Source organism: Chelonia mydas, chromosome 12, assembly GCF_015237465.2.
Source record: "Chelonia mydas isolate rCheMyd1 chromosome 12, rCheMyd1.pri.v2, whole genome shotgun sequence".
NCBI classification, from domain to species: domain Eukaryota; kingdom Metazoa; phylum Chordata; order Testudines; family Cheloniidae; genus Chelonia; species Chelonia mydas.
In genome coordinates this window covers 35199355-35213337 of record NC_051252.2, presented here as the reverse complement: position 1 = coordinate 35213337, position 13983 = coordinate 35199355, and the positions used below count along the sequence as shown (strand labels likewise).

The window sequence follows — 13983 nt, the reverse complement described above, 5'->3', positions numbered from 1 at the left end:
TAGTGTCCTAGAAGTTAGTGGATCTACTCATCTGCTTAAAATAAAGTATGTGCTTAAGTGCTTTGCTGACCTGGAGCTTCAGGCCCTTAGTTTTGCCACTGACTCTTTGTGTCCTGGGTCAAGAGACAACCTACAGCTGGCTGAAATTTTTCCAACAAAATTTAGCCTAAAAAAAAAAAAAGGAAATTTTCTGCATTTCACTTTAAAAAAAAGTTTAATGGAAATGTTTAAAAAAAGAAACTTTGTTCTACAATTGGTTATATAGGGAGAGAATTGCCAGGTTTGATTGGTCAGGTTAGTTACACTGTGGCTTTTTTTTTTCAAAATAAAAAATATAATCCATCTAACATTTTCATTGAAAAATTGGAAAATGACACAATACAAAGGGAATTACAAATATTTTTGAAATTTGTCGAAAGTGCCACAATTTTGTTTCCTAGTTTTTGACCAGCTCTTAATATCTCTGTCTCAGTTTCCCAATCTGCAAAATGGGCATATATTACTTAACTATGTCACCTTAGAGACTAACCAGTTTATTTGAGCATGAGCTTTCGTGAGCTACAGCTCACTTCATCGGATGCATAGCATATCGTGGAAACTGCAGTTTCCACGATATGCTATGCATCCGATGAAGTGAGCTGTAGCTCACGAAAGCTCATGCTCAAATAAACTGGTTAGTCTCTAAGGTGCCACAAGTACTCCTTTTCTTTTTACGAATACAGACTAACATGGCTGTTACTCTGAAACTTAACTATGTCACATGCATCTTGTGAGGTTTTAATGATTAGGGCCTGATCCTGTTAGGTGCTGAAAGCCCTTTATTCCTATTCACTTCAATACAACTAAGGGAGTTTCGAATTTATGAATCAGTCTCATAGTGCTTGCAATGCACTTTGATATAAACCTATTCCTATGGATTTCAAAGGGAGGAGAATAGGGCATTAAATGAAAAATGCTTATGGCATCCTCTGAGACATACTAGTGCTAGAATAAGACTAAGTCAAACAAGCTGAAGAAGTTGATTGCTTTGAAAATAGTGTGCAATTGAGTATGCACATGAGTGTCTTCCAGCCAACCTTACCCCTGGGCAGTGGAATAGAGAAAGCAGTCACACAAGCAACTAAGCAGTGACTGGTACACTCTGAGATGACTGTGGGAGGACTGTTTGTATCTTTGGTGCTATTATACCAGTGAGCTTTCCGCACTAGTGGAGACTGGCACAGTGAAGGATTGTATACCGAGAGGAGTCTTCTTGATCTAAGCAAATTTAACACAGCTGGTTGCTATAATGGTTGTGCATGATTGGGGACACTCATGTGTGGATGGAAGGTATATTCCAGGCATGCAAAGGGGACCTCACAGTTGGTAGCCCATCAAATCTTTCCGGGTGCTCAAACACTACAGTGACAGCTACTAACATAAGATTCTAGTGGCTCGAGTAAGGGTGGGGATTCTGGAGACTTGGGTTTTGTGTCTGGCTCTGCACTGGCCTGCTGGGTGACCTTGGGCAAGTCATTATGCCTTTGGTGCCCCATCTGTAACATGAGGGTTATGATACTTACCTCCTTTGTAAAGTGATTTGAGATCTACAGATGAAATGCACTATATAATAACTAGTGCAGAGAAGACCCATGAAAATTACATGTTGTTCTAAAGCCACAGCCTGAATATTTCTACACAGGCTGAGCATTTCTGCACACACTTATGTGCTTGTACACACATGTATTTCTTCCTATGTACATTATACACATGCACAAAGTTACTGTAGAAGCTGGCAGTTCTGTGCAACTTGTTTCTGTGGTGTTTTGCCATCATCTTAAAAGTATATCGTCCTTCTGAAGAAAAATTGTAGTTTTGACATTCCAAGAAATCCCAAAAGGAAAAAATACAAAAAATTAATTGGGTTGGTCTCCATCCAACTGCCTAATGCATGGGAGATAAATGATTTCATATGCTAATGACCATTCCCTCAAATCTCTGACATTTTCTTACAACGTACTTAAATGCAGTTTGTTTTGCTTTTCGTCTCCACAACAATTACAAAGATTTATATTTTATTGCTCCAGTTACGTTTACCAGGACCACACTTCCTTTCCTTTTTTAAAGGCACAGCAGCACTGTCTGGTACAGCGCATAACAGAGCATTCTGAATAGCCAAAATGAAAATAAACAAGGCTGAACTTATCTTCTGTAAGAGGGCAGACACTTTCGCTAGGCATGCTAAAGCCAATAAAGGCTTCTGGCTCTTTTCTGCTCGACAGATCAGTACACACAGAATCAGCAGCAGTTCATAAGCAAGACAACTCTGTCACATTTCATGATAACTGAGAATTAATCCCCCCCAAGTTGATTGAGAGCAACTAAACCCTATCACTTTTAAAGACACTTCTGGTGGTAAAAGCTAGTTTCTTCAGAGTCTACTGCTGTGCTGAATGGTATTTACATGGTTTTTTTTTTTTTTTGAGTTGGGCTGAAGGGGTGATTCCATTGTTGGATGAACTTGCCAGAATAAGAACCCTGGACAAACTTGCAAATTAGCATCAATTAGTCCTGTCTATAAGGAACTGGGCTGAAATCACCACATCATTTCAAACAGGCAATTGAATGGCCATCAGACAGTAACCAACCACTGGCTGTGAGGTTAAATGCTCTATTTTTGATCATGCTTCCCACTGGTATTGACTAGCAGGCAATAGCCAGGGTCTAATGTATACAGTCATTTTCAAAACAGAAGCAGTACTGGAAGAGTGGTTGAAAAATTGATAGCCATTTGTGAAAGATTGTCCCATTAATCAAAAGAAATTAAGCCTCCTACATATTTTCAACAGCACCCATTTGTGTATGGATTATGGATTTTGCACATGCAAATGCATTTGTGCATTTAATTGTAGGCAAAGTCCTTCCGTACCTCAGTTTTCCATCTGTAAAATGGGGATAAGAAAAGTTAGAGGTGATTGGAAAAAATCAGTTTTTTTGGAAAATTTTCCAGATTCCCCCCATCCCCTAAATTCCAATAAATGTTGATCAGTTGGTGGAAAAATTTTATGAAAAATGTGTGGAAATTTCTCCTGATTTTTCAAGGTTCAAAATACTAAAAGTTTCAACCAACTCTAATAATGTTTTGTTTCTCCAACTATTTGTCAGTCTTATCTACGTAGATTGTTAGCTCCTTGGGGCAGCGACTGTCTTATGTGTCTGTACCGTCCTTAGCAAAATGGGGCCTTGATCTGGTGCCAGTAGGTGTTACTGTTATATGACTAAATAGCGACCATAATGATAGTTTATTTGGAAGATTCCTTCAATGCTCATTGCCACAGCATTTGTGTACCTTATGCTAAATTGGAAAGAAACAAATGCAAGTTATAAAAGGCACTCACACAAGCGGAGCTGTACCTTTGTGGGGCCCTGGGCCAGAGCAAGTGGAGGCCCCTCCCCACCCCTTCCACCTGCAGTTCTGCCCTCACCCCCCAGCTGGGGAAATGGGGTTGGGGCACAGGGGCTTGCCCCACCCCCTTGCCCAGCATTCCTGCCAGAGAGTGGAGTTGGGGCATGAGGCTTCCCCCGCTCCCCGGCAGGAGCGCCGAGCTGCTGGAGGGAGTGGGGCAAGCCCCTGCACCACGACCTCGCTCCCCATCAGGAGCGCTGGGCGGGCAGAGCGGGTCAGGTCATGGGGGTGCCCATTTTTCTGGGAGCCCCCCAATTGGCCAGGGCCCCTGGCTATGGGCCCTGTTGGCTCAGTGGCTAACCACCACTGCTCACAGGTCATGTTCAGTCTCCTTTCGCTGCAAAGCTGTACCTTGAACATATGTTTGGGAGGTGACGAGTTTCTGTTTTTCAGGTTTCACTTTAGCCTGCCAAATGCCAAGTTGCGTTCAAAACAGACTTTTAACCTACCTTTGTACTTTTTGTGCAGCACGGCCATTTATAAAAGTCAAGCTACTATTCACACAGGGAAAAAGTTACTATTAAAGCCTTCCTAAAGTATGGGTCATTAAAGTATAACAGATTTTAAAAGTGTTCTGATTAACATTTTATGTTAACTTAGTCAGACAAGTTACTGGACTCAATACAGGAATAACTGGATGAAATCCGATGGTGTGCGTTATACAGGAGGTCAGACTAGACGTTTAATGGTCCCTTCTGGCCTCAAAATCTATTAAACTATGAAGTATGATTTCAGTAATGCAGCTGATTTGGAAGAATGAAATACGATCTGCGCACCTCCTAAATCTCACAGATGCAGATTCCTATGTCCATCTTTATTGTTTTATGCCCATGTCCATCTGTTTGCACAGACTGAAGTTTGTGGAGTGGGTAAGGGCCGAATCCTGCTCATGTTGACATGAACTTCCCTTGACCTAGCTCTCGTCATTCAAGTGACAATAGATGCATGTTCTTGCAGATTAGTGACCAGAGGCGAATGACCAAGTAAAGGACACGATTTTGAGGGGGGTTTGTTTGTAATTTCATAGCCAAACTGGGATTGGATGGGAATGCTACTTTACAGGGTGTCTGAAGCACTGGACCAAAGTTATTTTACTGCCCCTAGAACTGCATATTACTTTCCATGCTCTGCTGTGTCCTGTTTTGGCACTGATACAAGATGTTTTGTAGAAATAAAATTGAGCCTGCCTCACCACCTCACCATACAAATAAATGCATTTCCTGGTTGCCCCTGACTAAGAATAAACTCTCTACCACTGGAACATATGCTATTAATATTACACACTGGGGACCAAAGGAAATAATGGGGTTTAGTCATGAATGGATGGCGAGAGGGAGGACATAGCCAAGGCTTGGCACACAGGGGGTTAACCAGCAAGGAGATCAAATGCAACTGCCAGTGAGTAACAGATGGCATCAGGCGACATAGTTCCAGTCATCTCGGAACACCAGCAGCCACATCCGCATTAATCAGGCCTTTTTTCTAAAATCTCATCCTCTTCTGACCTTCCTCTGCTTTATGATTGTGGACACGCTTAGCCACTGCGGGTAGCTTTCCAGCTTACATGGAGTAGTACAATTTGTGTGAAAGAAAAAAAAAACAAAAAAGCACAGAAGGATCCCACTGAAAAAAAGCTGGCTCAGAACAGACTGTGATTAGTGACAATACCTTCCATATTTCTCAAAGGGAAGTGATACATCTTCCCAGAGTCAAGCCCATGAAGGCAGTCGTGCTTTGTGGCTGCACTGGGTATGCAGTGAGGTCATTTCAGAGAAGAAATCAAAGGCTGGTTTGGGTTTTTTAATTTAAACTTTGTCTCAGAGTTGTTGGGTTTTTTTTAAATTCAGAGTTTATCCAAACGTAGACATTCCAAACCAAAACCTCTAATCCACACTCTTTGGAGACCCAACCACCCCTTTTCCCGTTGTCTGGTGCTGGCACCAACAGCTGGAACGTTACTGGGAAATGGGTAGGTCACACAGTTTACTGTCAGCCGCAGTGACCTCTTTGGACACTGTGTGAATCAATCTGGAGAGAATCTCATTTTCTGCTGCACCTCTTGAATGTCAAGGAAAAATAAAACCTGCTGTGTGACTGTAATGAGGCATTTTCTAGTACTGTTGATCTTGAAGGCAAACAGCCACTACCAGCAAGTAATGGTAGGTAAATGCTCCAACAAAATCTACTGCACCAGTATTGTCTGTGAAGGACTGCCAGCTCCTGGCTGGAATGTCTATATTCCAGGGAATGGGTTTTTTGGCTTGTCATTTGCAATACAAAGTCAGATAGCAACCAGGAAGCATGTGCGCATGTGATGTAAAGACCCCTTGAGCTAAATTTGAATCCGTTACACCGGTATAAATCAGGAGTAACTGGAGTAATTAAGTTCAGGATCTGGCCCCCAGACACTCATTAATCTTGCACTGAAGGAGTTACAGTCCTCATCTTGGCTCAGAGCCCACTGCTTGGCTTATCACTCAGCCAAACCAGTCAGTCAACACCGGGAGTTTCCATCTCTGAGGATGGGCTGCAGGAAGCCAAAGTCTGTCACTTCTTTCCTCTGCCTCATTAGATGCTGTGTTTCACAGGATACTGAAATCAAGGCGCTGTGTGTTCACAGATAAATAAAATTAATTCAGACCACCAAATCATGGAAATGAAATGTAGACAAATACCCACGGACATTACATTTGACATTCTATGGTCAAGTTTTATGAAGCAGTAGGTGCTATAACGATGATAAAAAAATCCTAATAACTCATTAAAAAAAGTTAGTCGAGGCAAGTCCTGCACCATAAACACAGTTTATCAGACTAAGCACAACTGACTTACAGGAAGGAAAAGGGTCTGATCAGGATGGTAGGAGAGGATCATATTGCAGCAAAAGGAATTAGTTCCACCAGCTAAATCTTATAATCCAATGCATCAACTAAAACATTTTTGTAAGGAAGAGAAAATGCCCATATTTTAAAACCCGGGGCCCTAATGCTAGGTACTAAATGTCATAGTCAGGATCCTAAATCTAAAGAGCCTGCTTTTCAGAAGTGCTGAATACACGGCAGCTAACTACAGGGGGAACTGTGGGGGCTAAAACAAACAACTTTTATTGAGGTGCCGAAATATAGACTTCATTTGTAGCAGCCGTTTGAACATTTTGGCCTAAACTTATCAATTACATGAAATTAAACTAAACGTGACACTTCTAAGAAAGATTGTGTCTTAGTGAATGTAAATAGCCAAGCTAAAGGCCTGATACTATTAGGTGCTGAGTGCCTCTCTGGTTTCAGTGGAAGTGGAGATACTTAGAGCCATCACAGGATCCAGTTCTATGTACTCAGCTATCTGGAGCAGAAATCTTTCAATGTGGCCTCATCAGTCCTGTTACCATATTTCTTAAACACAGTAACACATGTCTTAAACACATTAATCAGCAAAGTGTAGATTCTCACACTTGGGAAAGACAATTTTAAAGGCAACTTTAAAGGTATTGTAAACCTGTTAGAAGCCAAAAACTTTTCAAAGCATCAGAGTCAAGGAAATAGTTTGTTTAAAAAATTTAGCTGAAGTAGCTTGACATTCATACCACTTTGTTTCCATTCACCTTCATGTCCATTTTTGCTCATGCAGACAGCATTTTCTGTGTAAGCTGTTGCCGTATGACTCCTTTTCCTCTTCCCCATTAATGCTGGGTACCTTATAGACCAAGAAGCCACAATTGGGAATGCATTCAGAGACCATTAGTACAGGAAGTAGGGTCAAATCCAAAGAAATCATGAACCAGTACGTTTGAAAACACCATATGAAAGGCCTTTTCATGCAGTCTTTTTCAGGTGGAGTTTGTTTTTGGATTAAAGGAGTTTATTCAGGTACTCACAAATATCCAAGCTCTCTGAACTGGCTGGAATGTGGAAATCTCCAAGTCATAATCAATTGCCATAAAAGGGATTGGCATGTTCTAACTAGGGAATAGAAGGATGAAAGACCATAATTAGGTGACACACCTTCAAAAAGGGATGAAAGTCCAAAAACATCCTCACAGACACAAGCAAATATAAACACTGAAAATCACTTCTTTTTTTGTTTATTAACTAGACGTTCAAAAAATGTTGGTTTCAGATGTTTTGTACGTGCCCAAATCCCACATCAGGTTCCCCCCCCGCACCCATTGCCCACTTGCCTGGGAATTAAATAAACCCTTAAAATGTGACAAACTCATTCCCTTATAGCTCAATAAATACAGCAACAGAGCTCACTTCTTTCAGAACAGAAAAATGTGGGTCAATCACGATTTAATTGAGATGCCATCCCAGCCATTTAAATGACACGAAGGCCTGTCAACAGCATTTATGAAAGCTAAATTCAATTTATTTTTGTAAGCATGAGAGAGGGAAGGGAAAGGAAATTAAGTGAGAGAGAGGGAGAGAGAGAAAGAGAGAGCGTGATGAACTAAGATTCTGATCTCAGTCGGGAGTAATGCCACCGAAGTTAAGGAGGTTGTTGTGGTTTAACACTTGTGCAAGTGAGAGCAGAATCTCACAGGAGTGAGAATTAGGAATTCCCAGGCACTGAAGTAGACTAAGACAAAAAGGGGAACTCTGACTGCAGCAGCCAAAGACGGGATCTGCTTTCCCCAACCAGAGGGGGGAGGAGATCTCCCTCTGTTTTGCTTTTTCTTTTAAACAAGGGGAGAGCTCAGCTCCTCAGCCTCTATCCCCCATTCTTGCTTATTTGAACCCCTGGCAATTGCTAACTTCTAACGCCGACTCTGGAACAGACTTTGTGATCTTGAGCCGCTCACGTACAGTCAGGACGACAATATTTACAATATCTACATTTTAGGGGTGTTAGTTCATGTTTGTAAAGTGCTTTGAAGATGGAAAGTGCTAGAAGAGTGCTAATTATTATGATTCAGAAGTTGCTGAACTGACAGTTTTGAGCACATTTACGCTGTTCTGTAATAAATATGGGGAATCAGTCTATATGCAACGTTTAGGAACAGCACGGTTCAAAGTCCAACAGCTTTTTGGTGTTGTTGTTGCTGTTACTTCTAGGCTATTGTTCCTGAGCTTAGTGTTAAAAGAAATGGAAAGTTATAGGAAGCTGGCAAGTTTTCTGGAAATAAGTGAAACTTTCTTCCTTTCTCATACTAAGCCCATGCAGTATTGTAAGAGTCATAAACACGTATTATGAACATCAACTATACGGGAGGAAAATCCACATTTTACACATCCTGAAGTACTTGTGCCTCTGGGTTTTCCTTATTTAGAGAAGCACACAGCATGGCTTCAAACATCCTTCAAATTAAAATCCACTCCCATTCTTATTACATGGTGGTAAATATTTGGCACATACTAACTAGTACCTTAACTGCCTTTTTCCCCCCTGCGGTCTCAAACATCCCACATCACATTCACATTCTATTGAACTGGATTCCTTCGAAATGCTTATACAAACAGTGCCCTTTTCTCTTTCCACAGGTGCATGGCTGTGAATGCATGATTCAGAAGCAAAACTGAAGACGTTCATAAAAGAGGATTGGCACTGGCCTTGAAGTGGTGCTTAGGTGATGGTAGATTTGCATGTTAGAATCCAACATGGCCACAAGTAACAGACTGGAACTGATACGGATTTTTGTTCAGTAAGATGCTGATTCAAAGCCCATTTGAAATTGATGGGAGTCTGTTGACTTCATTGGGTTTTAGGTAGCGCTAATCAAAATTTTTGACGTGACAGTTTAAAGTAGCAAAAAAAAAAAAAAAAAAAAGATACAGTTTCACTGAAATCAAAATGTTTTACAGGAACATATTGATTTTGATGAAATTTTCAATGGGAAAAAATGAAAATGAGTTCTTTCAACTTTCGTGTTTCATTTAAATAATGTTGCAATGTTTTGATAATGTCATTATGACTTCATTTCCATTCATTTTGTTTGGACTTTTATATTATATTAAAATATAGTATTAAAATTAATGTTTAATCTTTACACAATATTATATGAGTGCAAATAAAATAATCACTATAATAGTCTAAATTAAACATTTTTACCTTTTTGAAACAAAATGTTTAAACCTTATGAAAGCAAATTTATTTGACATTATTGAAACAAAAAAAAATATTTGAAATGTCAGACTACCCCACAGAATGGAAATTCTGGTTTCTAGCTAGCTCTAGTTTTGGATTTTGTCCCAAAAAGAGTGGCAGTTACATTTTTGGGATTTTGATGGTATAACAACTATATTGTGGAAGCAAATTGTCGAAATATGCAAAGAACGGGTCAAAAGGAAAAAATATGCTTGAATAAAAATATACATTTAATTAGGAGATATATAATGAAAGAAACAGCTATGATCTGTTGTGCAATAGCAAAATGTGGCAGACAACAAAATAAAAGTTACAGCTCTCTATATCATACAGTGTATCATGTTGCTTCAATGGTATACGCTACTGTACGCCAATTAGGGCTGTGTAAAATACTCAGAAACAAAGTTTGAAAACTTAGGAACTCCAAGATGAATTTGCAAAAATGATCCAGTTTCATGAAAAATGTGGCCAATGTCGACATTTTCTTAACAGGATAATATTTGTGTGACAGCCTTGTACTCTTTCAACGCTTGTTGGCAGCCTCAGCAAAGATGCCAAGGATTAAATAGGAATGAAAAAGAAACTAGCATCTCACAGCTATGGTCTCTCCAGAAAAGGAATCGAGGCAAGAATATGGGAGGAGTTCATGTACACTGGCAGGATAGTGTATATTGTGCTGTCCCCATGCTTCACATGTTCTATGGAGTCAGAAGTCTTCAGTCTTCAGAGCTGTCAATCCAGCACTGTTCTCTGGCACTAAATTGACTTTTGAAAGCAGAATTGATTTCCTCTTCTATTCCTAAGTAGTTTTAAATGGGGTTTTTGAGTTCAGAAGAATAAAAAGGAACATGAGAAAAAACCCAGCTCTGACAGCTAATCCAAGCTTTTATTTCTTTGTTTTAAATTGACTTAATCCTAGGAAGCAAGGATAGAGTGGAGGATTGAAGAGAATATGTACCAGGATTGTGCTCTAGTTTGATGAGACCCTGACACTGTGTTTAGGGTGACATTATGAAATATGAAGTATGGAGCCGTGGAAGTGGAAGGGTGTTGGAAATTGATCTGATCTTGTTAGATTGCCTGCCAGGTGTAAAATAACAGGCCTGTATACAAAGTGCTTTTGTGCTAATCTTGAAAAAGAATTTAAAAAACCCACTTAAACGGAGACAAGAAAACAGGTAAGTTGTCATTAATGTCCAATCAGATTTTTAAAATGCCTTTTTTTAACCTGAAGAAGAGAAGCAAATAGATTAACAGATAAGGGGAGAAACAATTGAATCCCTTCCTGATGACAGATTCACTTTAACCATTCAAGAAAAGTGAAAGATGGTGTTTCATGATTAAAAATAATGGCATTAACGTGTGTTTATCATTGGCTCTCCTCTCAACCACATTACTTGTATATTGTACCCGAGCCTCTCTCTCTATTCATCTAGATGGCTTTTTTTTTTTTTTTAAACTTAGGATCTTTGGGGCAGGGGCTGTCTTTTAATGTGCTTGGACAGCACCCAGGACAATGGCAGCTCGGTTTGGGTGCTCCCGCAATACAAATAAATAGAGAGTCAAAAACAGGATTCCTACTGGAATTTTTACACTAACAATTTTACTTTTTCAATTGAATTCAAATGCATCATGAAATGAAATAATGCCAGTTTCTGTTTGTAAATCATTAACTTATTCTTATGTATTCGGGTTCACAATGGACCAGTAGCTGGGATTTGAATGATTGATTTCTGTACCTCATGTATACCCTTTAAGCAAAGTAATATATATTGTAAATATAGGTAAAATGATCAGGAAATAGAATTATAACCCCAAATAGCTAATTTTGCCACTTTAATTCAGGTTGGTGACAGGTTGTTATGGCAAATTCATCACACAACCACTCTCATATTGCACGATGCAATTCACATTGTCAAAGGCAAATAGGGTAAGAGGGACAAAATGTTTTGGGTGTGGGTTCTTCAAGTATCCAGATACCCTATCCTCTGTGGAAAGAAAATGGAATACTTAATGTTTTTGCCTTGCAACTTAGACTGTAAGCTCTTGGTGGACAATTTTTCTCTTATTCACAAGTTGTGGGCCTGATCCAATGGAAGTCAGTTATAGTTTTTTCTGTTGACTGCACTGGGCTTTGGAGAAGACTACGTATGAAGGGCCTAATTTTCTAAACCTGTTTCCCATTTTGCACTTGCAAATAGTTATGGGTAAAGTTGATTGGTGGCACAAATCATGGCAGTTAAATCTCTTGCTACCTAGCTGCAACCACAAATCATGTTATTTAGCAATGGAAATGCTAGCATGTGCCTGTCTCTGTGTGCAGAAATTCCCATCGGACAGAGGAAACAGGCAAATTAGACAACTTGATGGCTAATAGCTTGATTCACAGACATAAAGCACTCTTAGGGCCACATTTTGAAAAGAGACTTGTATGAGGAGCTGTGTTTGTGCACGCAGATTCTGCACTGTACATGTAATGGAGGCAAGTGTATGTGCAAATGCTTAGCTAGGCACCTAAAGAGCCATTTGTGCATTCAATCAATTGATTTAGTTGTGTAGATTAAATAATCATATGCACAAATGTGGGGATGTACTTACACATACCATTTTTAATGTGGACCTTTGGCTTCCTGTATGAAATTTTTGCCTCTTTGGTGCACAGATGCATAGTTTTGCATGTGCATAATTTGTGGTTATAATTTTAAAGGCCCATTAAATAACTTGGCCCTGACAGTCTAGCTCCCTTTCATCAAAATTCATCAAGAGTTGAATGAGTGCTGCCAGTCACTGCAGCTTCTCTGTTCTTTGTTACTCTGCTGAACCTCTCCAGCACCGGAAGAAGTTTACACACAGGTTTGTGACCGGATTAAGGAGCTAGACATTGACAGCAGCAAATGGTGTTGATGCGTACCATGTGCCAGTATAATGCTGTTAGTAAAGTTATTAATTTAAGGTGAAGTTGTGGCTTGCCCTATGCTCATGCACAGGTAAGAGAGCATATGGTGTGTTACAGATCATGTGTTACCTTGAGTCTACTCCTCTCCCAGTGCCTTACGCAGGGCAGGGGAACTGGCCTGACAGAGGAAGTAATCTGCTCCAGGTAAAGACATGGAGAGGACTGAGAGTTACAATTCAGTCCCTGGTCTGCTTCTGGGGCAGTGCAGCTATGTGCTGTCTCTTATCCAGGGCTCACGGTAACTCCACAATTGAGCCCTTAGATTGCTAAATACCAGTCACTTTCCGTAGATGAACCAAACCTTAAAGGCCCAGCCACACAAACTCTTATCACCAGCCAACGGGCTTGCTATACTGCCAGCAGTCACTGGGGCATCTCATGGTCAGAAGCACTGTGCCTGTTGATAAGAGTTTGCATGGCCAGAATCAGACCCTTGGCTCATTTGTGGGCTTCAAGTGACTTCGCCATAAATCTTTTCTTCAGGAAGATTGAGTTTTGGCTCTTTATGGATTTCAGTGTCACCAAACAAAATTGAAATGTTGCAGATGCAACAATGGAAAAAAAAGGGCCATATTTGCATATTTGCCAGTTGGAATATCCCCAGACTTTTCTGAGAAAAGCTACTTAGAGATATCATGGTTATGGGCATGGTATAAGAACCTAGATATGGTTTTAGGTAGGTACACAGAGGAGACTAATTCTGCTGTATACAGAATAACCCAAGGCAGAATGGACTTTTAAAAAAATAAAATAATGAAAATGTAGGAGACTTTCAAATGCAGATATTATTTTCAAGCAGTCCCATTTGGAAGCTACCCAGTGGGATGTCAAACAAAGTATGACTTCTTTCCTGGGGAGAATCAGAATTCCCACATTTGTCTCAAGCAAACCTCCACGTGTTCAGTGCCAAATATTTCCACTTTGCTAATGATTCCAGAAGATGTTGGAATCACATCTTTAGCTTTCGGAGTAGCAGCCGCGTTAGTCTGTATTCGCAAAAAGAAAAGGAGGACTTGTGGCACCTTAGAGACTAACCAATTTATTTGAGCATAAGCTTTCGTGAGCTACAGCTCACTTCATCTGATGCATTTAGCTTTGTCTCCCTGAGTAACGTACACTCGTTTTTTTCCTTTTTATCCAGCATGTGCACGCATGCGTACAGGCGCAGAGAGAAAGAGAGAGGATTCGACGACATGTTGGGCAGAAAAAAGAAGTATTTCAAAAGACCTTGTGTCCAAAGGAAAATGTATAAAAGGAGAGACAAAGAAAGAGATAAGACAGATGCTGCTTCCTGTGGAATGAGAAACTGCTCTTTGGCAGTTGAAGAAGAGGTGGGATCCCCCTTCCTCTGATCCCTTCCATTTGAGGTTTCAGGTGTCTTCTTCAGAAAGCCAAAAGGTCACATAAGGGACAATTTCCTCAGCAGAAGGGCCATCGGGCTGCCAAAATGTCAGCAATTCAAAGACCGCTGACTGAGATAAGAATGCAGAAGAGGTAACTT

The 13983-nt window shown here is 40.2% G+C and overlaps 1 protein-coding gene across 1 annotated transcript in view; it reads left to right on the top strand.

Annotated features, from left to right (window-relative positions):
• The window catches only part of FOXC2 (forkhead box C2), a 69919-nt gene extending 60632 nt beyond the window's left edge, over positions 1–9287 (top strand). Inside the window, exon 2 of the mRNA XM_007072736.4 lies at positions 8923–9287. Coding sequence (XP_007072798.4) covers positions 8923–8961 — 39 coding nt within the window. The 3' untranslated portion in view covers positions 8962–9287. The remainder of the gene's footprint in view (positions 1–8922) is intronic.
• The last annotated feature ends 4696 nt before the right edge of the window (positions 9288–13983 follow it).